Source organism: Cavia porcellus, unplaced genomic scaffold, assembly GCF_034190915.1.
Source record: "Cavia porcellus strain 051 isolate PalLab524CR breed Dunkin Hartley unplaced genomic scaffold, mCavPor4.1 scaffold_7, whole genome shotgun sequence".
Taxonomy (NCBI): Eukaryota; Metazoa; Chordata; class Mammalia; order Rodentia; family Caviidae; genus Cavia; species Cavia porcellus.
In genome coordinates, this window is record NW_026947490.1 from 73809907 (window position 1) to 73835474 (window position 25568).

The window sequence follows — 25568 nt, forward strand, 5'->3', positions numbered from 1 at the left end:
CCTTGCTGCTTTGCTATCTTCTGCCCCCCATGAATGCTTCTCCTCTATGATGCCCCTCCTCCAGGTGCCACACCACCCTGCCTTAGAGCCAGCCGACTATGGACTGAGACCTCTACAAACCGTGAACTAAATCAACCTTTTCCCTTTTCAACACGCAGTGTTGTTCCTTTGTGCCCATTCCAGCCAGGAGCAGTTGCTCAGGATCTGAGCTCACGGCCTCTGCTCTTAGCTGCAGGATCCTAGCACCCCACCCCAGACCTGCCTGACATGCTCCATTCCCTGGGAGGAGCACAAAAGCTAAGAAAAAGACGCCTTTCAGTTTTCATGAAACAACTCTTTCCCAAGACTGCAAAGCTAGCAGTTGGAAGATTACAGACTCTAAATTAGGGTGCCAAAGTCCATTTTAGCTGTAATGAGACATGCTAGGCTTAGAATAAATCATGGAAATTGTATATTGGGGTACTGCAGTTTGAGGATTTCTTTGTTAAGTTCTTTAAGGAATCCTTCCTTTAAATTATCCACTTCATTAAATTAGTAGGTGGTGGATCTTAATGCTTTCACCAAGTAAGCTTTATTTTCCAACTCCTATGCACAAATGGAGACAGAAGGAAGCTCTGTGCGCTCTGTGGTGGGTCACAGAGCAGGAGTGAGATGCCTGAGGCCTTCGGTCCTGCTTGTGGCTGGTGGCTGAAGGGGTGCCATGTCCTGGAGCTTGGCCTGTGTGCAGGAAGAAGAAGACAGAATGTCCATGGCTGTGATCTCGGAGGCCTTGAATTTAGCAACTGAGAAATTCATTCTGAAATGTTACTATCTTTTCCTTCTTTTTGTATTTCCTGTTGGTATCTTTTCCCTTTTATTAGTGCATGTCAGTGTTACAGAATAATGTTAGTTTAGGGAAATAGGAACAACACATAACATATCTCTCTCATTTTCAATTCCTCTATACATTCCTCCCTTCCCCCTTTCTTGATCTTTGCTACCTCCAAGAATCTATTTTCCAGTTTTTAAAAAATCATCATTCTCTTACTTCTTTCATAAATTTACTTATATTTTGGGTTTCTTATTTACGTGGGCAGCTTTAACCTTCTAAGTCTGGTTTCTTTCACTTAGCTTGATTTTCTCAAATTCCATTTATTTTCCTACAAATGATTTCCTTCTTCTTCGTGGCTGAATAATATTTTACCACATACATACCATATTTTCTATATCATTCATCTGTTGACAGGCAGACAGGCTGTCTATTCTAAATAGGGCTGCTATAAACATTGGTATACACACATTATAGTATGATAGCTTTAGTTCTTTTGGAAATATACCCAGAAGAGGTGTAGCTAGGTCAAATGGAATTTCTATTTATAGTTTTCTGTGGAATCTCCATACTGTTTTTCATAGTGTCTGTACTAGCTCAGATCCTCAAAAACAATGTAGAAAAATTCTTTTTTCTCTTCATTCTTGTTAGCATTTGTTGTTTTTCATGTTCTTGGTGCTGGCCATTCTGAATAGAATGAAACAAAGCCTCATAGCTGTTTTGATCTGCATTTCTCTAGTGGCTAAAGATGCTGAAAGTCCCCTCCGGTACTCAGTGGCCATTTGTGCTTCTTTTGAGAAGGGTGGGTTTGGTTACTTTGGCCACTTCTTGTTTGGGTCGTTTACTTTTGGGGATAATTTTTTAGCCACTTGTATTACAGATGTTAGTCCTCCATCAGAAGAGTTGAACTTATCTCTCAGAACTGTTTTCACTGTGTGCCTGATTTTTTTGTGATCCACTGACCATTCAAGAGTGTCTCATTCATTCTCTGTGTAGTTTCTGCGATGTCTTCTGCTGCTGAGTTCTAGTTTCATTCTATTGTGATCTAATAAAACCCTTGAGATAATTTTAATGCTTTTTTACTTAATGCTGTATTTAATTTTGCACTTTAATTTTTGGAAGCTTGTTTTATGGCTTAAAATATGTCCTACTTTAGGGAAAAAAGCATTGTGGGCTGCCAAAAAGAAGGTGTAACATGATGTCATTAGATGAAGCACTCTGTGGATATCTGTAAAACCATCTGTTCTATGCTACAGGTCAGTGTATCTTTGTTGATCATTTTAATCTTATTGACCTGTTTATTTGTGAAAAGGGAGCATCAACATTGACCACTGTGATCGTACTGATATCTATCTGTCCCAGTAATATCAAGTTGTTTTCCTCAGGGAGGGTTTACTTTATGAAATTGGTAGGCTGCTATTCAGAGCATATCCAGTAATGCCTCTGTTCATGATTCTGTTCCCAAACAATTTGGGTTGTGAACAGACGCGTTTAGCAGAATTTTGCTTCTATTGTCCAACTCTGCAGTCTCTTCCCTGTAAAACGAATTAAGTTCATGCCTCAAGGTGCCACTGTATTTGGAATTGTTATTCTTTCTCTGTGAATTATTCCCTTTACCGATGTGCAGTGGTTCTCTTTGTTTCTTCTGACCCGCTTTGGTTTGAAGTCAACTTTGTCACAGAGAAGCATGCCCACTCACGTTTGCTTTTGGACTCCAGCCACAGAGAGCATCCTTTTCTATCCTTTTGCTCTCTGATTGTGCATCTTTGTGAGTGAGGTGTGTCTCTTGCAAGCAACAGACAAAGTCGATAGTTCTTGGCTTTTGATCCAATCTGTCAGGCTTCTTTTGATTGAAGTTAACAATTTGTGTTACATCGTAGTGTTTTTTCAGTGCTTTTATTTTCTTGTTTGTTTAACTGTTCCTCCAATGAGATTTATTCTTTTCCTTAGCCTCATGGATGCTGTCTGCATCATCTCCGTTTAGAAGTTACTTAAGCAGTTTCAGCAGTGTTGGCTTGGTGGCTGTGACAGTTAATTGTGATGTCAGCTTGGATACGAAATGCTTAGCAGATTGGTTTATCACAGTTCTGGGCAAGTCAGGATGGCTGACTTACTGAAGACCCACTCTGGGTGTGGGTGGCACCAACAATGGGCTCATAACTTGGATAGGATCTGTTGTAGTTAGGGTTTACCAGGGAAAAGATTTAATATAAGATGCACAATTTATAGGATTATTTTATAATATTCACCCAAAAGTCAAATGCAAAAGAGTGCAGGAGATCTGTCCACACACTACAGACCCAAAGAATCCAGCTGAGGACTCGGATCCCACTCCAGTGTCCTGCATGAGTTTAGCTGAAGGCCTAGAGCCCGTGACAATGTCCCAATCAAGTCTGTATCAAGGATCTGCACTGGGAAGGCCCAAAGGTCAATGATGGAAGCTAGAAAGTCTGTGCCAGGGGGGTGAAGGATCTGTGCCAGCAGCTGAGGGATCTGCACTGGAGCCAGGCTGCAACACTCAAGGTAAAGACCAGAGTTCGCTTAAAGAAAAGTGCAACCATCCTTAGCAAAAGTGAGGACCTGAGCTCCTCTGTTGACAACAGCTAGTTCATATCTGGAAAGCAGCATAAAGCTTTTCCAGCAGAACCAAAATCACTCACCATTTTCCTTTTCAGTGCTCTTTTTCTGCTGTTGGCAACAACCCCCAGGTGGGCCTTCCACATTGGAACCACCCTGACTCAGTTCAGCTGGGTGTTCCAAGCTGAATCTCAGTTAATAAACAGGGAAAGAAGGCAGTTTTCTGGTGCGTCTTTGGAGGAGCCCCAGGCTTTGTCATCACCTCTGCATCCGTCTGCAGACTTCCCACTAGAAGCACTGACCCTTAGACCTCCTGACGTGGATTCCCATGAGACTCTGCAGCGAGCCCCAGGCCTTCTGTTTCTGAATATATCCTTTGGATCCCCTGCACACAGACAGCCCTTTGGTACCCTTCCACACCTGGCTCTGCAGGCAGTCATTAGAAGCCTGCCTTAGAAACTCTGAGTCTGTTCCTCTGGTGACCCTCACTGATACAGTGTTGTGGGCGTTTTCAGCTTTACCTTGCCATGAAAGATCTTGGAAACAACCCAAATGCCCATCAGTGGATGAAAAGATGTGGTATTATATATAATGGAATATTACTTGGCTATAAAAAGGATTGTCTTGAGGCCTTTATAGGTAAATGGAGACAACTTGAGGCTATACTCATAAGTTAAATAAATAAGACTCACATTTGTAAATATCACATTGTCTCTCTAGTATAAAAAGTAATAAAAAAACTGAAAGTAATAAGATCCAAGTGTATAACAGATATTATGAAAATGAAAGGGAAAGAAAGTGCTCATGGTGGTTCATGCCTGTAATCCCAGCACTTGGGAGGCTGAGGCAGGAGGATCATGGAGAGTTCAAGACCAACCTGGGCTACAAAGTGACCTCAAGGCCAGTCTGAACTACATAGCAAGACCCTGTCTCAAAAAAGACAAAAAAAAAAAAAAAACCAGAAAGTGCTCTAAAGGATATAACTGTATGCATGTTTAAGTGTGCAAGATAGATAGCCATATTTCTGTTTTTATTTATTTATCTATTTAAAGAGAGAAAAGAAAATTTAAAAAACAAAATAAAAAGGTAGAATACAGAATTCAAAGAAATTAACAACATAAAATCGCTAGTTGATACATTAGGTATTGTCATCTTAAAAACAGTTGTTAAAGTTACAAAATCAAAGCATAAAAAGTGGCTAGATACTCAAACATTGACAGTGAAAACCCTTTTGTTCAGTGATCCAACAGAAACTTAGTAATATGATCATCTATCTTACACACTATATATACCATTATATCCTTTAGAGCACTTTCCTTCCCTTTCACTCTTACAATATCTTTTTGTCTTATTACTCTGTAAATTTTTATTATTTTTTACACTAGAGAGACAATGTGATATTTACTAATGTGAGTCTTACTTATTTCACTTAGTATAGTCTCAAGTTGCCTCCATTTACCTATAAAGGCCTCAAGATAATCCTTTTTATAGCTGAGTAATATTCCATTGTATAAAAATACCACATCTTTTTCATCCACTCTGTGGTTGATGGGCATTTTGGTTGTTTCCAAAATTTGGCTATTACAAATTGTGCTTCTATGAACCTAGTTGCACATATATCACTGTGACATTATCTTTTCAATTTTTCTGGGAAAATACCCAGGAGGGGAATAGCTGGATTGAATGGAACTTCCAACCCTAGTTTTTTGAGGAATCTCCATACTGATTTCCATAGTGGTTGTACCAGTCTGCATTCCCACCAACAGAGGAGCAGTGTTCCTTTTTCCTCGGAGCCTTGCCAACATTTGTCATCAGTTGATTTCTTGATGGTGGCCATTCTTTGTTAGTTCATCAGACAGAATGGTTTGTGCTGTCATTGTTTGATTGTCCACATTTTATGCTTTGATTTTGTGACTTGAGCAACTACTTCTAAGATAACAATATGTGATTTATCAACTAGTGATTTCTTACTTTTTAAAAATTCTATATTATTTCTACCCTTTTTTCTGTTTTCCTTTTTTCTCTAAATAAAAAATAAAAGATCTTTATTTTTCCCTGGACTTTAAAGGCTAGTTCTGCAAAAGATAGTAATTTGGGTCAGCAATTACTTTTTTCAGGGCTTAAAAAAACTTCACTCCAAGCTTTCCTGACCTTGAAAGTTTCTGTTAAAAGATTTGCTGTTATTCTGATGAATTTACTCTGATCAGTAACTTGGTGCTTTTCTCCAAAAGCTTTTTGTGCTCTTTCTTTTTTCTAAGGTTTTGGCACTTTTTTCTTAGGTTCTGGCACTTTGATAACAGTGTGTTACAGAGATCTTTTCTGACCATGTTACTTGAGAACCTAATTACCTCTTTTATCTAGGTATAAACCACAGTCCCAGATTTTGGAAATTCTCTGTAATAGTTTCATTGAGTACACATTTTATGTCATTAACCTCTACTTCAAGTTCAGATCAAATGCGGACTCTTAAGTTTTTTCTTTTAGAGTCGTGTAAGAGCTCTCAGGATAGTCTTTTCATTATTCTATTTAATTTGCATTCTTTTTTAAAAATGTTTTTATTTTAAAAGATTAAGATAAAAGAGGACATAACAAAATAGGTCAGGACAGAGCAATTTAAGCAACATAGTGTTTCACCACAAGACAACCCGACATAAAAGTAGCTACCATAGTGTCTCTTTCCTTGAAATATTTGAGTATGCCTTCATACAGTATAGTATCAAACTAACAAAATAGTATAAAACCATTCAAGAGAATGAAAGCATTACAGGGTATTCAGAACCAACTAACAGAAAATGAACAATGGTTACTATATTATCTCCTTGTCCATAAAAATTTTGTAATACTATCACATATAATAATTAATTTGCATCCTTACAGACAGACCCAATGTTTTGGCGTGGTTACCTTGTCTTCAAGCTCTGATATCCTGTCTTCTGATTCACCTGGTCTCCTCTGAAGACTTCTAGTTGAGTTTCTAATCTCTTATTGAGGTTTTCATTTCCAGGATTTCTATCTGGTTCTGTTTCAGATCATCTACCTCCACACTGAAGTGGTCTTTCAGATCCTGCATGATCTTCCATTCACTCAGCTGTTGCTTCTGTTTTTCATCTCCTTGATCACGATAACAGTCAGGGGCTCTTTAAAATTCTCTGTTGTATTCTCACCCACTTTAGTATTCGAGGAGCCAGTTTTTGTAGCATTCCGGATTTTTGGAGGTATTCTGTCTCCTGTTTCCTCATGATTCTTGTGTTTTTGTGTTGAAGTTTGTGGACCAGTTGGACAGACTGTTCTGCCTCTGGGATGGAGACCTGTTTGGTCAGTGGACTGCTCATGATCATGTGAGCGGGTAGGACTCAGCACCCTCTGAAACTACAGAGTTCTAGATTCCATCCCGAGCCCTGCACTGCGGGGAAAGAACAAAGACCAGTAATATCAGCATCCAGAGAATCAACCGTATATCAACACACAATTTAAACATCGTTTTGATAGTTTCCTACTGTTTAACTCCCCCGCAAAGGCAGATGAATGCTAATAATGAAGGATAAGCTAGGAAATAAGAGAAGGACAAGATTTAAGGAAAAAGGAACAAGAAGAAGGAAAAGTGAGCAAAATAAAATATGTTTTGATGATAACACTTTTATATTAGGAAAAGGGGAGAGAGAGGGGAAGTTGAGGAGGACAGACAAAGGGATGGAAAGAAGAAGAAAAGGGAAGAACATAGGAATGGAAGGTGTGCAGAGGCTGGGTCCAATTAGTGAGCTAGCAGAAGCACGCAGTGTATAGAATGAAGAAACAACCCTTTGCGAGGGAGGACCTGGTGATACAAGGTAGGATCACAATGAAGCAGAAGCAGTAGCTAACACTTGTGCACAGCTGCGTATATACATATGTACACCTAAAGGAGACAGAAAGGGGAAATAGGTTTTAATGATGATATTTACGTGCAAGAAAAAAAAGAGGAGCGAGGGGGAGATTTGAGAGGAAAGGGAAAGAAAGAAGAGACAGGGAGGGAACAGGACGGAGAGTGAAGAGGACATAGGAAAAGTCCAGTTAATGAACTCACAGAAATGCACATTTAGCGCACTCTAACTCCTTACAAACAAATACATCCTGTGGCACTTACAAATAGAGACACTATTTTAAAAACTCAGGTAAGGAAGCAAAAGCAGGCCCGATACTTCCCTGTTGATGGCTCTCACACGAGAGTCTATGTTAGTCCAGGGTCCTCCACCTCCACCCAAATGGGAGGGAGGGCCCACATGGTGCCCGTGGAGGCTGAGCTCCCGCCCTGCGGTTTGGCCAGTGGCTGAGCCAGTTGTCACCTGCCAGCTCAAAGGCTTCTGCACCTGAGGGCCAGGGGGCTGGGACCCCATCACTCATGTGGTCTGTGGTCAGACGTGGGGCTTGGAGCAAAGCTCCTAAGCTTCCAGACAAGGCTTCTAGAGGTATGGCTGGCCAGAGCCTTGTGCTGCTGGCCTCACTCTGAGTGACACGGAGCACAGGAGCAGGGCCCACGCAGGGACCTAGAGTTAGGGACCCCAGGGTCCCGGCCTACTGAGTGTCTGCTGCGGGGCTCAAACCCCTGCGGGCTCACGCGGCGTCAGCTTCTCTGTGACTCTCCCTCCAGCCCACTAGTTTCTGCCCCTTGCTCTCTTTTGAATGAAACTTCCTACGTTGCTAAAGTGTAACTGACCCCAGGTTGTCTCTTTTCTAGTTTTCAAAGCAGGATAGAATGCATTTAACTCAAATGTTAGTTAACCCTGCTGACAGCAGCTCCCACTGAGACTCTGAGAGCACTGGCCACACACAGGCCCATCGCCACTGAAGAAGAGTCCACGTGGCCATCCCCTGGGGTCCTGTGGCAGAACAGTCCAGGAGAGAAGAGCTTCCCAGTGCCCAAGGGGGAGTGCAGTGGGTGGCCAAGGCCACAATAGCTCAGGAGAGAGGCACTCAAGCAGGCTTTGCCTGAGTTCCAAGACATGCAGCTACTGTGGGGCTCGGAAGACCTGAGGCTTGGAGGAGGACAATGGGAGGGCCTGGGAGGAGCCAAAATCACTGGACCTGAGAACAGAGACCAACAGCTCACACTTGCCTCCCATCCGGTGTGCAAACCAAGAGAAGGCTGGTTCATTCCACCTGGACTTGTGCTGCAATCGCAGCCTTTGATCAGATAGCCTCGCTCTGATGGATTGTGTGTGTGAAAGCAAAGGCACAGGTTCGTAAAATCGACTGGAACGCTTGAAAAGTCTCTTAAAGAAAACTTATTAACATCCACGTGCATTTGATGAGACAGATGGAAATGAATGAACAGACACAGGATTCCATCAGATTCTGCTGAATCTTTCACGAGAGTTGGCAAGATTTTCCTGTGCCTATTTTTTGATTGACTTGTCCATTCTCAAATGGCTTCCTGTCACCTTAAGGCTTGAAGCAAATGGACAACTGGGCAGAGAAATAGCCCACTGATTGGACAGATGGCTGGCTGGACACAGTAATGCACTACTAAGTTTTCAACAACCTGCTCTTCAAAAGGAATAGATTTGTAGCATTTGCCACTTTAAGTGGCACAAGTGATCCCTCACAGCTGACTTCAATCAGCCAACAGAGTCTGCATGGACCTGGGAGGGTCTTACACATCTGCTGTGGGGAGCAGGAGGCAGGGCAGCTCCCCATCAGAGAGAAGCAGGGTGTGGATGTCGGGGAGCTGCCCCTCATAGCCAGCACTGGGAGAGCTCTGGCACAGGACAGGTCTCCTGCGCTCCGCCTCCTAACAGCCCACCTCTTCCCTCTGGAATGTAAACACCCACTGCTCCTGGCCAGCTTCCCTGTGCAGGGCGCAGGATGGGAGGGAGCACAGCCAGTGTCACTGGCTGCACTGAGTGTAGGCTTATCCACATGCGCCTGCTTCCTCCGCCCTGGCTACTTGCTAGGACCGGTCATCTTTTCTCTAGAACCTCCTGGGACAGGGCTGTTGGAGCCTCTCTCTGAAAACTAGCAGGGACAGTCTAAGATCCCACAGGTGGAGGCCACCATCAGGAGTGTGGAGAGGACTGCTGTGGACTCAGTAGAGAGCTGGAAGGCTGGGCTTTCTTCTCCCTTGGCTGGGTGGGGGCTCTCAATTCTCAGAGATAAGTGACACTGACTCGAGGATGGACTTCAGTGTTTCATAAGAAGCTACATTTCACTCCTTCTGTTTCGGAAGACACAGGCACTGGGAATGGCCACGCTGCTGCGGGACATGGTGCTGTGTCTTTTCCTGTGTCCTCTGTCCTGGAGAGCCTGAGATGCTCCCTGGCGAAGCTCAGGGCCCCCACTAAGTCACATACTGTTACATGAATGGCAGTGTGCATCACACACACACATGCATGCACACACACACACACACACACACACACACACACACACACACCAGGCAGGGCTGACGACGTCTCCCCTCAGATGCTACGCCGGACTCCTTGCCTTCCGGAAGCCAAGCCCACAGTGTGTTGTATATAAAATCCTGATCTTGAGATCTTTGCTTTCAGATTTTAATCTACTGTAATCAATAACTTGTTATACATAACTAAGATAAATGCTACATAATGGACCTGTGTTTATGAAGTCAATATAGGGCTCATAGGGAATTCCTTGGCATTGTTTGTATGTAGTATAAATATTTGAAGATTCTGCTGGTAATAGGACTTTCTGTGTATATTATGCAGAGTTCTCTTTTATCCAGTTTGAAGTAGCATGAAGGAGCGGATGCAAATCATCCAAACAAACACTGGCTTCTCCCTCCAGCTGGGCAGATTGTCATCATGGCTTCCGGGAACCCTGGTGGTCCCTCACTGGCCACAGGTAGATGTGACGGGAGAGGCTGAGTGGCAGGGGTGGCTGCAAGGGCTATAGTGTGCTTTGGCATGGTACTCTGTGATGGTGATGATGTGGTGTGCTGTGTCACACGTGGTATTGTACTCTGTGGTGTGGGTCGTGTGGTGCGTGGCATAGTGTGAGTCTGGTTAGTGCAATGCTTTGTGGTATTACGGTATAATCAGTTCTCTGTAGTGTGGTATTGTACAGTGTGGTGTGCTGTGGCAATCTGTAGTGTGCTGCAGATTGTGTGGTGTGTGGGATGGTGTGGCACTGGTGGCACTGTGCGTGGCATGGCGTGGAAGAGCACGTGGTGCTGTGTGATGTGTGATGAGTGTTGCATGGTGTGGTGTGGTGTTTTGTAGGACAATGCACGTGGCATCATATGGTACAGAATCCACAGTGTGGTGCCTGGTAGTGCTGCAGGTACAGTGCAGTGTGTTGTGGCACCGTGCCGTGCCACACAGCACAGAGTGCTGTCATTTGGTCCGTGTGAGGTTATACGGTGTCACGTGATGCTGTGTTGCATGATGCGTTAGGTCCGATGTTCTGTGGTGCTGTGTTTTGTGATGTGTGGTGTGTGCTGTGGCACAGTGCTTTGTGGTATTATGCAGTGTTCGTGTTGGCACTGTGAGGTTTACGCTATTCTGTTATATAGTGGTATGCCGTGCCGTGGCATCTGGAGCCACATGGTGTTTTAGTGTGGAGTGTTGTGTGGGACAATGCAGCGTGCTCTAGGAGTGTTGGCATTCTTTTCTGTGGTGTGCAGTGGTGCGGTGTGACAGGTAGTGTGCAGGGTTGTGCTATTTGTGTGTTGTGTACAATGGTGTTTTGTGCATTCCTGTTGTATGATGTGGTGCAAGGTAGTGTTGCATGAGTGATGTACAGGTGTGGTAGTTTGCAGTGTGGTGGACATGGCACAGTGTGGCATAGCGTACAATGCTTTGTGGTATTGTGTGGTACTGTGTGATGTAGTATGGTGTGTGTGACGCAATAAGGTATGCTGTGGTGTGTGGTCTGGTGTGTGGTGTGGTGTAGTGTGGCATGTGTAGTATGGTGTGGTGTGGTATGTGGTGTTTTGTGATATATTCTGTGCTGTGACATGGCATTTGTGTTTCATGAGTGAATATCTTATAATCTAGCAGCATAGTCCACGGTGTGCCATGTTGTGGGATGTCTTGTGGTACAATGGTTGTGGTGTCACATGCTGTGATGTTTTATGACAGTGTGTGGCATGGTCTTTTTGTGGTGTGGTGTGGTGACCTGCTTTCAGCTGTCCCATTGTCCAGAGGAGGGCAGGACAGGCAGGTCCATAAAGAGCCCCAGCAGGCCACACTCGGCTGTGGATACAGGCAGGTCTAGAGCCCGTGCTGGTGACCACTGTGCCCTCAGCCCCAGGGCCCTGTGAGGTGCATCAAGAGCAAGGTCTTCCTGGAGTGAGGCCAGTCCTGCCTTGGCCCTGGGCTCCTCCAGCCTGCGTGCTGATGCCACAGCAGAGCGGGTCGCTGACTCTGGTGAGGGATGGACAGAGATGGGATGCTGGTGGCCAGGGCTGAGCTTGAGTCTCACAACAGGGGCTCTGGCCTGATACTCGCTTGTCCCAGATTTCTTTCTGTTTGCTCAGTTGTTTGTCGCTTAGCATCACCTGCAGGGTGACCAGCGTCAGCAGAGGCTGGGACACCTCTTTGGGACTAGGGTGTGCATCACAGAAGCCTATGTGAGGACAAGGTGGTGCAGAGGCAGGGTGACTGCAGAGTTGCAGGGCAGGCTGGCTTGGCTATTGGCTCACTGGGCTAGGAGGAGCTTAGGGCAGCTCTGGCTCGCAGGGACTCAGGTGGCAGCACCCGCCACAGAACGCAGAGCAGGGTGAGGGTCTGCCAGGGGTGTTTTTGAGAACAGTGAGTGGGGGTGAGCGTGGCCAGACACTCCCCAGGCTCCCGGAGTCCATAGGCAGTGGAAACATCTTGGGAAAGAACTTCGGAGGGCGGTGCTGTGGCCAGCAGCACCCAGTCCTGCCACTGATTGCCTTCTGAGGACGGGAGGCTGCTCCTGTCAGACATGGCTGTCAGAACAACTCTCGGCCCTGTGTTGTGTTTCTTCAATGCTTGGCCTCCTGTTCTCTAAGGATAAGCAAACAAATCACAGAACACATTACAATCATGCATCGGTGAACAACAGGGCGCTTCTGAGATTTGAAGCGGAGTTAGTTCATCCTGTGTGAGCCTCACAGAGTATAATTACAGAAACCTGGGTCCCGGGCATGGAGTCCGTCACTTGGAATTCCATAATCCCAGTACTCTGGAAGGCTGAGGCAGGAGGACCCAGTATAAACCCAGATTAGGCAATTTAGCAACTTTGTGACCTTGTCTTAAAATTTAAAAACCAATTAAAATAAAATAAAATAAAATAAACCCTGGGTGGTAGTTCAGTGCAAAGGCCCTGATGTTCAGTCCCCAATATTGAAAAAATCCCTGCAAAAACCTGAATGCATGGTCTGCCACACAACAGGCTAACTGTTGGGCCTAGTGTTCCCACCCACATCCTGGTACAAAACAGTATGCAGTGTGACCCAAATATATGGTAACTGCTTAAATTAAAATGAATTTCTTAAAGTCATACACACAATGTCATCAACCTGCTTCAAAATACTGCTCCCTAGCTATGCCACTTTCTAAAGCAGTTCTGAAAGTTCCTTGTCTTTACAACCCGTGGCCAGATGTGGTTCAGGCTGCCATCAACGCTTCCAGTGAGAAGTAGGATCATAAAAACACAGCTCATCCTCATCAACCTCATTCACCTACTCTACCCCTTCCCCAAAGTCAAAATGACCGGGAAAGGTAAATGTTTTGAATGGATTGAGGACACTGAAGCAACCTCGGTAGCATAATTCAAGGCCTGAAAGAAGACTTTCGTGAGAGTGGTTGCAGCGTTCTTGTTCACCAAGGCAAAGCCCAGCCCTCAGTGGGACTCCACAGGGCACGCCAGGCACCAGTCTGTGCCTGTGCTACTGCAGGTCAAGACTCTTGTCCCCACGAGGCTCCATTCAAGGAAAACACAGCAGCTGTCTGCCTTCCCTGCACGCTCCTTCTGCTAGGGCCTCGGCACATCTCCAGGACCCTTTCCCCTATGGTCTGTTATTTAGGTTCTAAAAGCCAAAATCACATAAAAAGGTGTAGTCCCGACCTTGAAGAATTCCTTCCATTCCTCCAGAAAAGTCAAGAGGGGCTATTTTCCATCTGAGCGGTGGGGCTGGCACATTTGATGATGAGCTTCTGCGTGTGGATGGTGTAAGCCCAGCACACACAAATGTCCAGCACTGCCAGCCACAGAGAGAACAGAACCCAGGGCTAAGGACCTGCTAAGGACCTGCGGGGGCTGTGTGCCAACCCAGGTGTTAGCACAAGCGAAGGGTCTGGGGTTCCACATGCATGTACTGTGCTGACCACTGCTGTCGCAAACATAGATGTTCTGTACAACAGTCACCGCAGTCTGGTGGTGGTGGTGGAGTGTGTGTGTGACAAAGAAAAAGGAAAGGGAACTGGTGAACACATTGGTTAGAAACCCAACCTAACAAAGAAAATTATTTGACATTTTCTTTGAAAATCCAGTCTCCGACACCAGTGTGCTGATGGAATCACAGGATTCCTTTTTCTTGCAAATTATACCACTTCATTATCTAAAAAGGAGACCTGAGATTAAAGGTAAGCCTTCTGCATACAAAGAAAAATACTTCTCTTTCTACAGGAAAAAATTAAAAAGAAAGTTGAGCCGTTTTAGAAGTAGCACACCATTGTCCCTGAGTGCCTGTCTACACTGCAGTCTGAGCTCCCTAGATCCTCACTGCCTGGATCCAGCGGCCAGGTGAAGCGGTGCGAGCTCATTGGTTGCTCAGGGCAGGCCTCCACCACAGCCAAATCCTTCCAGAAGCAGCCAGAAAGAGAACTCATTCCTTCCTGGGAAGCAGACAAGCCTGGGGCCTTGGGCGTTGGCCCTTTCCCGTGGGCCCAGCTGGTCGCACTTTGAGCTAATGTTCCTTAACTGTTTTCAGACAGCTCAGGCACTTCAGGGGGCTGTAAGAGCCCCTGGACAGAGCTGTCCTGGGAAGGCAGGTTCCCCTGCCTGCACACAAGTCACCCCAGAACCTGAGCTGGGGGAACAGGACAGGGAGGGCTCCCCACTTCCACTGCATCCTATAGGCAAGATGAGGAGCCACCAGCATCGAGAGGGACCCACGCTCAGAGGTACAGCCAGAGATGAATAGAGCTACCGTACATCATGGCTTTGCTTTTGGGGACCTGAATGTGAGGAAACTCACAGTGTTATGTGTGGTCTGCCCCAAGTGTCCAGGGTTGGAGGCAAGGCCCTAGAGTGGCAGGGATGATGTAGGGGGACATCTACCAGGAGGATGCCAGTGAAAAGGGACTGGGTCACTGGGGTCCTGCCCTTGGGAGGAATCAGTATAGCTCTCTCTCCTGGGATACCAATTAGACCTCCCAGCAGGGTTACTGTAAGAGAGAACACCTGGCTCCTCCTCAGACTTTGTGGCTTTCTGTCTGACAACACGGACACACCCTCTCATGTGCATTCCCACCACAATGCCATCCATCATGTGACATGGCTGAGCCAGTGTTGGGCTCTGTGGACTTTCAGCTTCCAAATCTGTGAGCTAGTTCTTTAATGTCTTTGCTTCGCATGCACTGGGCATCTAGTTACAGCAATGGAAAACTGACTGATAGAAGACGAAGTCCGTGTCCACTTCAAGATGGCTACAGAGGAAGCTGGTGGCAATGAGAGGACAGCTACGGTTGGTGAGTGTGGTCCACACGGGGAGGTCCAGGCCAGCACTCTAGCTCTCTGCCACATATGTGACTCAACCCAGCTGAGTTTGCCTTCCCGGCACCACTGGGGAGCGGCGTGCTTCTGTGTAGGAGGTGCTGGGGATTTCCACTTTCTCCGGCCCTCAGAGCCACAGCCTGCTCTGTTCTTGCAAAGGAGACACCTCTTCATCTTTTCAAGAGAGATTTGGCTTGGGACACAACCAAGAGTAGAATGGCATCAAGCCCAGAGAACAGTTCATGCTCAAGTGTGGTGATAGCATTTGAAGTTGCAAACAAACTGAAGCCATAAAAAATTCAAGATGATGGGTCCATTGATGAGCAATTCTCAAAGAGCACTCCAAAAGTACAAAGCTCGCCTTGCCAGGACACGTGCAAAGCCTCTGCAAGCAGCCCGTATCACGGGATTACACCCACTTCATTCCTCCCAGGTTCAGACACATCTCTGGGAAGTCAGTCTCCCTGGCTGGGCCTCATCTTTGATGATTCATTCTCTGGGGATTTGAGCAGCGCACGACAGGACAGACGGCAGCAGGCTTGTGCCTCCAAGGCAGCGGAACCTCAGCACACGCAGAGAGCCACCACACTCACACCCACGGCAGCCTCCACTTAGGGCTCAGGCAGGCTTCCCTCAGGGCAACTGCTCTCCGCGGGGAGAGTCCAGGCAGCACTGCCAGCTTCCGGGACCTGGGACGCCAGATGGAGCATGTTTGCCTCCCTGCGGAGGAGCTTAAGGAACCTGCTAGAAGAGACAGACGAAGCAGACATGCCCAGGAAGCTGGGCCCCTAGCGTGACCTACCTCACATGTGGGACTCCCAGAGGTGACACAGCCGGACAGGAGACTGCACTTCCCGCTGTGCATGCTGACACCTGCCTGCCTGTGCGGGAGGAGCTGGCTGTGGGTTGACATGAGGCCCGGCTGGTTCATGACAAGGCCAGAGCTGGGCCGCTGTGACAGGCTATAGCCCACAGGCCTAACAGAGTTCCTCCCTGCCCTGTGCAGAAAATGTGCAAATATTCTACACATACCACATGGGAAAAGCCAGAATCCCCACATCAGAACTTTACTGTTCAACCTGAAACGCTTCAAGGTGCAAACGGGTACACAATTAACTCCTAAAATGCAAAGTCCCAAAGAAGTGCCTCTCATCCACCCATCCAGGTGCCCACTCCAGACACTGGGCATCTGCTGTGACTCACGATAGCCTGAGGAAGAAGTCTGTGTCCGCCCAAAGGAAGCGGGAACTTCCAAGAGCCACGCCTTGTCCCCTGTGGCTTCCTCACAGCTGATGAACAGTGCTGATGCAGGATCCATGAAGACGCGGTGCCCTGCACTTTGTACCTGATTCCATATCCATGGTTTCAAAACTCCTGAGTGGTCAGCACAGGCATGGCCACTCGCCCTGACTTTGAAAAGTCCTGTAAGGCAGGGGCCCAGTCCTCAAGTCCATGGACAAGCACCACTCTACTGCCTGTGAGATTCTGGGCCACATGGCAGGAGGTAGAGAGAGCTGACTAGTCCTCCACCCCCATCGCCCCAGGACCTCCGTCTCCCTCAGGTCAGCAGGGGCCGGTTCCTCAGAGGAGCACGATCCCTGCGGTAAACTAAGTGTGCGAGGGGTCCAGGGAGAACACTTCTCATGGAACCCAATCCAGAAGCCCCCATCCAACAACTCCAAACCACTACCTCCCCAGAGCCCCCGTATACAAACCGTCCTCCACAAAAGTGGTCCCCAAGGCCAGAAAGGCAGTGTGGGGACTGCTGGTGTGTAAGGTTAAAAAGGGTGAAAGACCAGCTCTGGGGAAGTGGGGCAAAACTCACTGCCCAGTTTTTGGGATTCTTCCTCAGTTCCCTTGTGGCCCAGAGACGGAAAACACAGCCCCAGTAGTCATGTTCTGGGCATTTGCTCTGTGCCAGTACCCTGCCCTCCATGCAAGGAATCTCCACAGGCCCGTGAGAGTGGTGTCAAGACTGCTCCATAGTGCAAACGCAGGGCAGATGACCAGCAGGGACAGAAGCCAGGACCTAGTACAGCACCTGGTACACAGTAGGTCCCAGGCACCTGCCTACCACAGCGCACAGCCAAAGAGGGCTACCAGCAACTCACCCAGAAAAGCACCTGCCACTGAGAGGAGCCAACCATTTACTTAGCACAGTACCTGGCTAAGCGTCCACCCTGTACTTAGCACAGCACCTGAGCAGCAGTGCCATTTATGCCAAGTTACCACAGCACCTACCCCCAAAGGGTGGTTGCGACCGAATAGAGGAGGATCAATAATTTCCAAGGTGTAATCATGATTTAAAAGTACACTAAATGTGGCTAAGCATATCCCATGGAAGGGACCTCACAAAACACGACAGCGAGCCCTCACCACCTTATTCGCCAGAACCGGCACAGCGCGACCCCAGCTGCTCCCCACAGTCCAAATGACCATGAATGGTGTTGCAGGCGGCATTTGCAAGGAAAACAATTTAATATGGGACACATAATTTACGGTATCATTTTATAAGACATCAAAGAGTCAAATCAAAAGTGCAGGAGGTCTGTTCACACCCCAAAGACCCCAAAGAATCCAACTGACGACCTGCATCCTGGCAAGACCCTGCATGAGTCCTGCTGAAGTCCTAGAGCACACGACAATGTCTCATGAAAGTCTGTTTCATGGATCTGTGCTGGGGAAGCCCAAAGGTCAGCAGTGGAAGCTAGAAAGTCTGTGCCAGTGGGGTGAAGGAGCTGTGCCAGCAGAATGAGGGAGCTGCACTGGGGCCAGGAACAACATTCAAAGAACCAGAGCTTCCCCCAAAAGTACCACGCCATCCTCAGTGACAACGAGCTCCTGAGCTCCTTCCACGAGGAGAACAGCTGAGCTCATGGCAGGAAAGAAGCTCACCCAGCTCCTCCAGGAAACTATCGGTGACAGGAGAACCAACACCGCCACTTCTTCCCCTCCAGTTCTCCTTGTATGTTGGCAACAGCCCTCAGGCGGGCCATCCACACTCGGCATCGCGCTGATTCAGCTCAGCTGGTGTTACAAGTTAATCACCAGCTGTCAGTTCACACAAAGGTAAACGTTTTGAATGGATTCAGAACATCAAGGCAATCACAACACACAGCTAAAGACACTCATGAAAGAAGACTTCCAGAGCTGCTCCAGAAGGTGGCGAGAAGGGTGGGATAAGTGATTTCCAAGTGAAGGTGATGATTTTGAGAAGGATTAGTGGCAACGCACCTTTTACTGTAATAGATTTTTTAAATTTAAGCATTCATCATACTTGCAGGCATACCTTGTACCCAGCACCGCACCTGGCATAGAAGCTGGTGAGCAGCATATTACTAAGGCCACTTTCTGGGCACCCTGTAGATCCTGGTTCCTGTATTGGATGCAAGGATGTTTAGTTTGTTTTCCTCCACCCCATGAGATGGGCTTTCCAAACAGTGCTGAGCAAAACTGGCCTCTGGCCCCAGGAGCCCACTGTCCTACAGATTCCGTTATTTTGTCTGCCATAAATCCATAAGTTGCCAGTTTTCTGAGTTCAGAACTGTTGACATGGTAGTCAAGGTCGTTTGTGAAAGAAATGCAAGCTGCAGCATGTTTAGGAAAACTGGTCATCCAATCCCAGGCTAGTCCTGGGCAGCTCAGTGGGGTGCTGGCCTCTGAGATTGGGCGCTAATGGCCTGTATAACCTTTGATCTCCACCCAGCAGGGCCTGAGCCTGAGCTCACAGGAGCCTCACCCGTGTCGAGGACCCGGGGTGGGCTGTGATGCCCGTCTTCCTGCTGTCTGTGGGCCTGTGGCCCTCCAAGGCTCTGCCAAGCCTCCCCGAATTTCAGGTTTCTGCTCCCTGGATGCCAGGCTCCCACTCTTAGCATTTGGGAAAGAAAGATCCCATTGCATTTTCCTGGCACTTGGAGAAGGCACTGACGAGGAGCCCATGTCTGCCGTCATAACCTGGATTGCCGCATGACGACTGTGATGAAGATAAGGAGGGGTGCGGGGAGCCAGAGTCAGCTTGGTTGGGCAGCTGGCCCATGGACACTGGTGAGAATATTAATCTGGGTGAGTCTGAGGGAGTTTGTATGAGACTAACATTTGAACTGGTGGACCTAATAGGCAGGTTTTCTATTCTGTGCAGGTGGGCCACATCTAATCAGTGGAAGGCTGAGCAGAACAAAAGAGCTGACCCTCTGTGAGAGAGAGATCTTTGCAGCTGGTGGTCAAGCAAGGGCACTTGAGCTGGGACAGTAGCTCTTCTTGACCCCTGAGCTTGCTGACTGCAGCCCAATTATCTCATGAGCAGCTCCGATAGTCCCTGTCCATCTGTCTATTGACCCATCCACCTGTCTGTGTCGTCATCTGTCATCTGTCTGTCTACCCCTCTATCCATTTACCTGTCATCTTTCCATCTTTCTGTCCACCTGTCTCCCATCTACCCACTTATCATCTATCAGATACCTAGTCTGTCTGCCCATCTCTTTGCCTGCCTGTCTTCTACCTGCTTGGTCTATGTCCCTGGAGAGCCGTGACTAACGCAAGTGTGGGTTGAAAGGCACGTGTGCTGGGACATATGACCCTCTCACTACAGATGACTTTATCCGTGTGCACATAGTAGGCCACGCATAAGTGCCTGTTTCTCAAACTCCCATCTCCTGGCTCTCCCACGGGTGCAGGTCAACCTCTAGCAAGCTGCATGTCTTCACTGCATCTCCAGGGCCTTCTCCCTGCTAAACCTGCTGGCCCAGAAGGCCCCAGGGGGAGGTCTGCAGTGGGCTTCCCTGCCTCCTGTGGTTGTGATGCCTCCCAGCGACATAAAGACCTGTGCAGCTCCTGTGTGTCCTGCCTTCCCATGGGAAAGCCAGGTGGTACAGATGCAGCCAGACCAGGAAGTGCAATTGTCCTGCTATGCAAGAGCTCAGGCCATGCCATCCTCCCCTACCATCCTGGGCCCTGCACTTTCCCTTGCTGCCCACCAGTGTGAGCCACAGGTCTGCTCCTGTAGTTCTTACCCACCTGTAGGGAAGCCCATCCAATCTGTCGAGGGTTAGATTACTCACGGCAGCAGCCTGGGACCCGGGACCTGGCTCCCTGTCCCCTCCCTGCTTTGCACTTCTCTTGCCCTGGCCCCGCCACCTCCCATATGCTACAGTCTCAGCCTGGCCGTGGCGAGCAGCCTGGCCCTCTCTTAGTTCTCCCCACCAGCCCACGTTTCCCTGCTGGAGATGGAGGATGGAGGCTGAGAGGCTATCACCTGGGGATTCCTCATGAGGCTGTGTGCACCAGGGCTCATGTGTGTCCCAAGCAGAGCTGGTCTCAGCCCACACTGCCTCTATGTTAGCCTGTGGGAAATGCGCACACATACATGTGAAAATGTGTGTATGTGTGTGCAGGATGCATGTGTATGGTGTGAGAAATGTGTGTGTGCAAATGTGGATAGGAACACACTTGAGTAAGAGGATGTGGACGTGTGTAAGTATGTTTTCCCAAGAGCAAAAATGCATTTCCCTACAGCACACGCATGTAGCTGTGAATTATCAGTGTGAAGAAATACATTGTATCCATGTGGGAGGCATGTGAGTAGGTATGTGTGTATATCGTGCACATGTGTAATATAGGGATGTGTGAGCATATGAGTGTAGGCATGTGTATGTGTGAGTGTGCACTTGTACAACTGTGTGGGTTTGTATACATATGTGTAAGTGGATGCAATGTACATGTGTGTGAATGTGTGGCTATGCACACATGTGATCCTGTGTGTGCAAACATACATGTGTGAATGTGTCTGTGCACACATGTGGGAGCATGTTTGAACATGTAAGTGTATCCATGCATGGATGTACTGGGTAAATCTGCAAGTTTGCATGTGGTGGCATGCATGTGTGAGTGAGATCTTGTGTGTCCATGAACAGTCAACACTGAATGCAAGCTTGTGTGTTTGTGTCTTAATGTGACCATGTGGACATGAGTGTGTTTACACACATTTGTGCGTAAATGTGGGAGTGTGCATGTGTGTATTTGTATATGCAAATAGTTGTGTGATGTGGCTGTGGGTCTGTATTTGTGAATGCATGAGTGTGTGTGGTCAGTGCAGGACGTGCGTGTGTGAACACGCACATACGGGGAGTTGTGTTGATACAGCCTTGCCAGTGCAAACCACAGTGCTGTCCAGGAGCCACTTCAGAGGAAGGAGGGAAGCGAGGTGTGGGGCTCCAGCCAGCCAGCTCTGACCAGTGTGCCACATTGCTGGGTGCTCAAGGAAGGAGGCAGCTGGGCAACGCTGCACAGGCCTGGCTGGAGATATTGTCACTGTTATCAGACTGGGGTGCTGGGGGCAGCAGGGGCAGACCTTGGTGGGAAGGTATATGCCTGTTCAAGAGTCACATGAGGAAGGGGTGACATGGCCAGAGCCTGCAGCCCAGGCCACAGCTGTCACAGCACAGCCAGCGAGGTGAACTCACACTACAGCCCTCAGCTTCGTGCGGTTCGGGGCTCATCAGTGAGCAATTGTGCGTACCCCTCACTCTCGGCCTCCCTCTCAAGTCATACATGCACTGGCTCTCCTGGGCTCGCACTTTCAGATGCATCAAACACCTTCTCAGGCTCACATCTCAGACACTTTTCACTCACCAAAACCTCACATTCTCATTCTGACATGCTCATGGAGTAGAAAACAGCATTCCCTCTGGCCAGTATACTGCGGTAGCCCAGGCAGCGGTTCCGGTTCCGGTTACAGTTCCTGTTACTTCTGTATTCCATAAGGGCTGGTCAGTGTGATGCTTAGCTGGTCACTATGATGCATATTGTAAGAACCAATCAAAGACAGCTAGGTACTCTGCTGCTAGCTTGCAACCCCATAAAAACCTCCCTCCCTGAGCCTTTGAGCCTGAGGTTTTTATAAGACTTGATTCATTGTCAGGGCCTATCTGACGTTAAATAAATCTGCCTCCAGATGCTGGGTGACATTTCAGTGTTCCTGTTGCCACAGCATTAGGACTCAGTCTCAGGCACTTTCAGATGCCTGCTCACACCGAGCTTGCATTCACACCCTGATATCTTGGGGTGGTATGATTCAGACACCCACTAATTTCCACACTCACACATCAATGACTTTGGCTGACACTCTCAGACACTTCCAGACCCAGAATCATTTTTAGGTGCACACTCTGAGTCTCTAAGCTCTCAGACACTTTCAGGCATCAGCTGACTCCAAGGTCTGCACTCACACCTAACATTCTTGGGCTTGTACTCCCAAAACTTTCTGACATCCACTCACACTCAGACTCACACACTCTGACACAGTCAGTCCCACACTCACTGACACTTTGAGATACCCACTCTCTCCCAGGATCACACTCACATTCCAGAACTCTGGGGCTCACGTTCTCAGACACTGCACTACACCGACTCAGATCCAGTTCCAACGCCCTCAGGTGCACACTTAGACACTTTCAAACACCTGCTATTCCCCAGGTTAGCACTCAGACTCTGATACGATTAGGCTCACACTCTCAAGCACTTTCCGTCACCTAATCAACTATTTATGTGACTATCAGGCTCACTCTCAGCTACTCTGAGACCCCGTACTCACTCCTAGACTCACACTCACACCCCAGTACCTTGGGACTCACACTCAGAAACTTGAAGGAACTTTCTCACTCTCAGACTCCACTCATAACCCAGCATCCTTAGGCTCACACTTGTAGACACATCCAGACACTTATCTGCTCCCAGACCAACACTGACACTTGGGAACCATGGAGTGTCTGCTCCCTCACACATGTTCACACTCAGAATGCTCAGGCTCACACTTGCAGACGTGTTCAGACACCTCCTCACCCTGACACCGCACTCACACTTTGACACTCCTAGGGTCACACTCTCAAATACCTTTAACACGCATTCACTTTCAGACTTACACTCAGAGACATGCTCACACCCTGCCACTGTTAGGCTCATACTCTGACACTTGCAGACACCTACTTGTCCCCAGGGTCACATTCAGGTGAGTATAATACACACTCACTCCAACTCACTGTCATGGACTCACTCCCAAGCTCACACTCATTCTCCACTCTGATCCATACTCTCACTTTTTCTTGATCTCACACTCACTCTGACACATGGCACACTCACTCCCAGACTCACACCCCAACGCTTTCTGACACTCACATCATCTCCTCCTGAAGACTAAGGCTGTGGATACAAGAGTCCCACTGGTTCTGTCACATAGGATTCTGATCTGTGCACCACGCTCGTGGAGACACCAGCTGAGACCTGTGCCCTCCACCTCCTGAGGCTTCCACAGAGCCCTCCTTCTCCACCTGGAAGGCACTGGCCTAGGGTTTGGTATCAGAGCACTGACACAGCTGAGTGACTGGATGTCCCCTCTTGGATGAGAAACCACAGCTGTGCAGCAAGCACAGACAGTCTCGCTGTAAGTGTGCATCATCCAGGAAAACGGGGCAGAAATTCAGGGCTATGCATGGTGTGTGAGTGTGTGTGTGTGTGTGTGTGTGTTGCTTAAAAAAAGGAAAAAGTTAAACACAAAGAGGCCAAATTGTTTCCTCAGTCTAACATGTCTAGATTTTAAGCTGCTTTTCCCATAACACTGTGTTGTCTTTGTTAAATATTTAAAATGCAGATGTGAGACAAATGGAGCTAAGGTCCCATGTGTCCCTGAGACGCGCATGTTAAGTGGCTGGCAATATATTAGCGTGTGTGACTGCTCCAGATTAATATTTACCCAGGCATAAACGGAGTGGCTTACAGAAGCATCAACAGCTCGTTCTCCATCACACACGTGGTGTGGCAGGAGCGGGGCCCTGGTCTGGAGATGGAGGCTGTGCAGCACAAGCGGAAACGATCCTCCTGCCATGAGGGCCAGCCCCAAAGACACGGTTCTGAGACCCTCCCAGCCTGGCGGACAGATACCCCACCTCCTCACTTGCACACAGCTCCCTGTCTTGGACCACAGGGCCGTGGCAGTTACACAGAAAATCAATCAATAAAGTTAGTAAGCCACTCACCCCTCCCCCATCCTCTGTCTGCAGTGTTGGCATTGGAGCCTCGTCTAACAGACCCAGCACTCACCCCAAGCCATCCCAGCTCAGTACACATTTCTTCACGAAGCACTGTCCCCAGGAAGAGCTGGCAGGGTGCTTGGCCTCTCCTCCATGGCTGTCAGGAGGCCTCAGTCCCCAGGAAGTCTTTGAATCCTAAGCCAGCCGACACTGCAGGAAACACTGTGGTGTCCAGCCTGGGGTGGCACTTGAGAGGGCTCTTTCTCTCCACAGACCGGCAGGGGCTCCACAGACTGGCAGGGTTTCGTAGCCAGCGCAGGGTCAGGGGTGCCTACCTGCACAGAGCCTGGCATGTACACACACATCTCCTCCACAGACAGTCAGAGAGCCCGTGCTGCCCCACGGGCCTCGTGGAGGCTTGTAGCCACTGAGAGTCAGCAGCAGGAAAGTCCTGGTTCCCCACACACAGGAAGACATCCTGAAGACTCATGAGCACAGTCAGTGCTGGGCACCGGCAGCCTCTTCCCTCCCAGGTCTGCTTTGTGAAACTCCTAGGGTCCATGAACTTGGTAAAGTGTGATAGCTGCTGTCCTGGGGGAGACTTGGACATCAGAGTTGAGTGGGAGAGAGGTAGCCAAGCATTCATGTCGTAGGCCTTTTTGAGACCTGGTGACCATGTGGACCCTGTCCTCAGAACTGTCCTGTACAAGGTGGTTGGACCTTTGTTTACACTGTGATTAGTCAGGTATATAATTTCTCCTGATAGACAACACAAAGCCTTGATGGGCACTTTTAGGTGTTCTGCCCAAGTGTCTTTATCTGCCCACTGTTCAGAGCGCCGGCTCCCAGCTGGGGTGCCATTGTAGAAAGGTGGCCGTGAGGGAAGCAGTTCCAGACCCGTGCCTGGTTCCAGTCGACCTCGGTGTGGGCACAGGGGGAGCTCAGCTGTCGGGCAGACTGTGGCTTCCGCATCCCTCCACTGCAAGAAAGACAGGTATGCTGGGAACACCTGGACGGCCTCTGGAAGGAGCTGCGGCCCCTCCTCTGAGACTGCTGCAGAGCTGAGGGGCAGGTGCTGCAGGTTCCCCATCTTCGAGGCTGAGCACAGCGGAAGCCTCTCCGGGCTGTGACTTGGGACCAGCTCCTCTGACCGATGACCTTTCCTATCCAAGATCATGGCAGAGGGGACACCAATGGAAAGTGGAACAAACACGCTGGCTTTCCTACCTCTGATCTCGACACTGTGTCTGGTGCACTGTCCTACCTGCTGCCTAGGGTGAGTGATTTAGTGATTGCCACCTAGCTGGGCCCCACAGATGGTGAAAATGATGACAGAATTCCCCGAGCATCGGTGACACACTCCAGGCTTGGACCATGTGCTCCACACACATCTCACCGAGTCCACCCAGCCTGCAGAGGAAGTGGACGCTCAGATGGGCCAGGGCTGCTCAGGACTGGAGTCTGGGGATGTGTGAAATGAT

General features: G+C 48.4%; 1 protein-coding gene across 2 annotated transcripts in view; it reads right to left on the reverse strand.

Moving 5' to 3' along the window:
- Positions 1-602: 602 nt before the first annotated feature.
- The window catches only part of Ermard (ER membrane associated RNA degradation), a 90191-nt gene continuing 65225 nt past the window's right edge, over positions 603-25568 (reverse strand). Inside the window, exons 21-22 of one of the 2 annotated variants that reach the window (XR_010048919.1) lie at positions 6290-6788; positions 603-717 (exon numbers count right to left, since the gene is read on the reverse strand). Coding sequence is in view for 1 of the 2 variants with exons in the window: in XM_063253849.1 (XP_063109919.1) it covers positions 6765-6788 (24 nt within the window). In the remaining variant the exon portion in view is untranslated. Of the gene's footprint in view, positions 718-5952; positions 6789-25568 lie in introns of those variants that run through there. The other variant, XM_063253849.1, reaches the window with a different exon arrangement.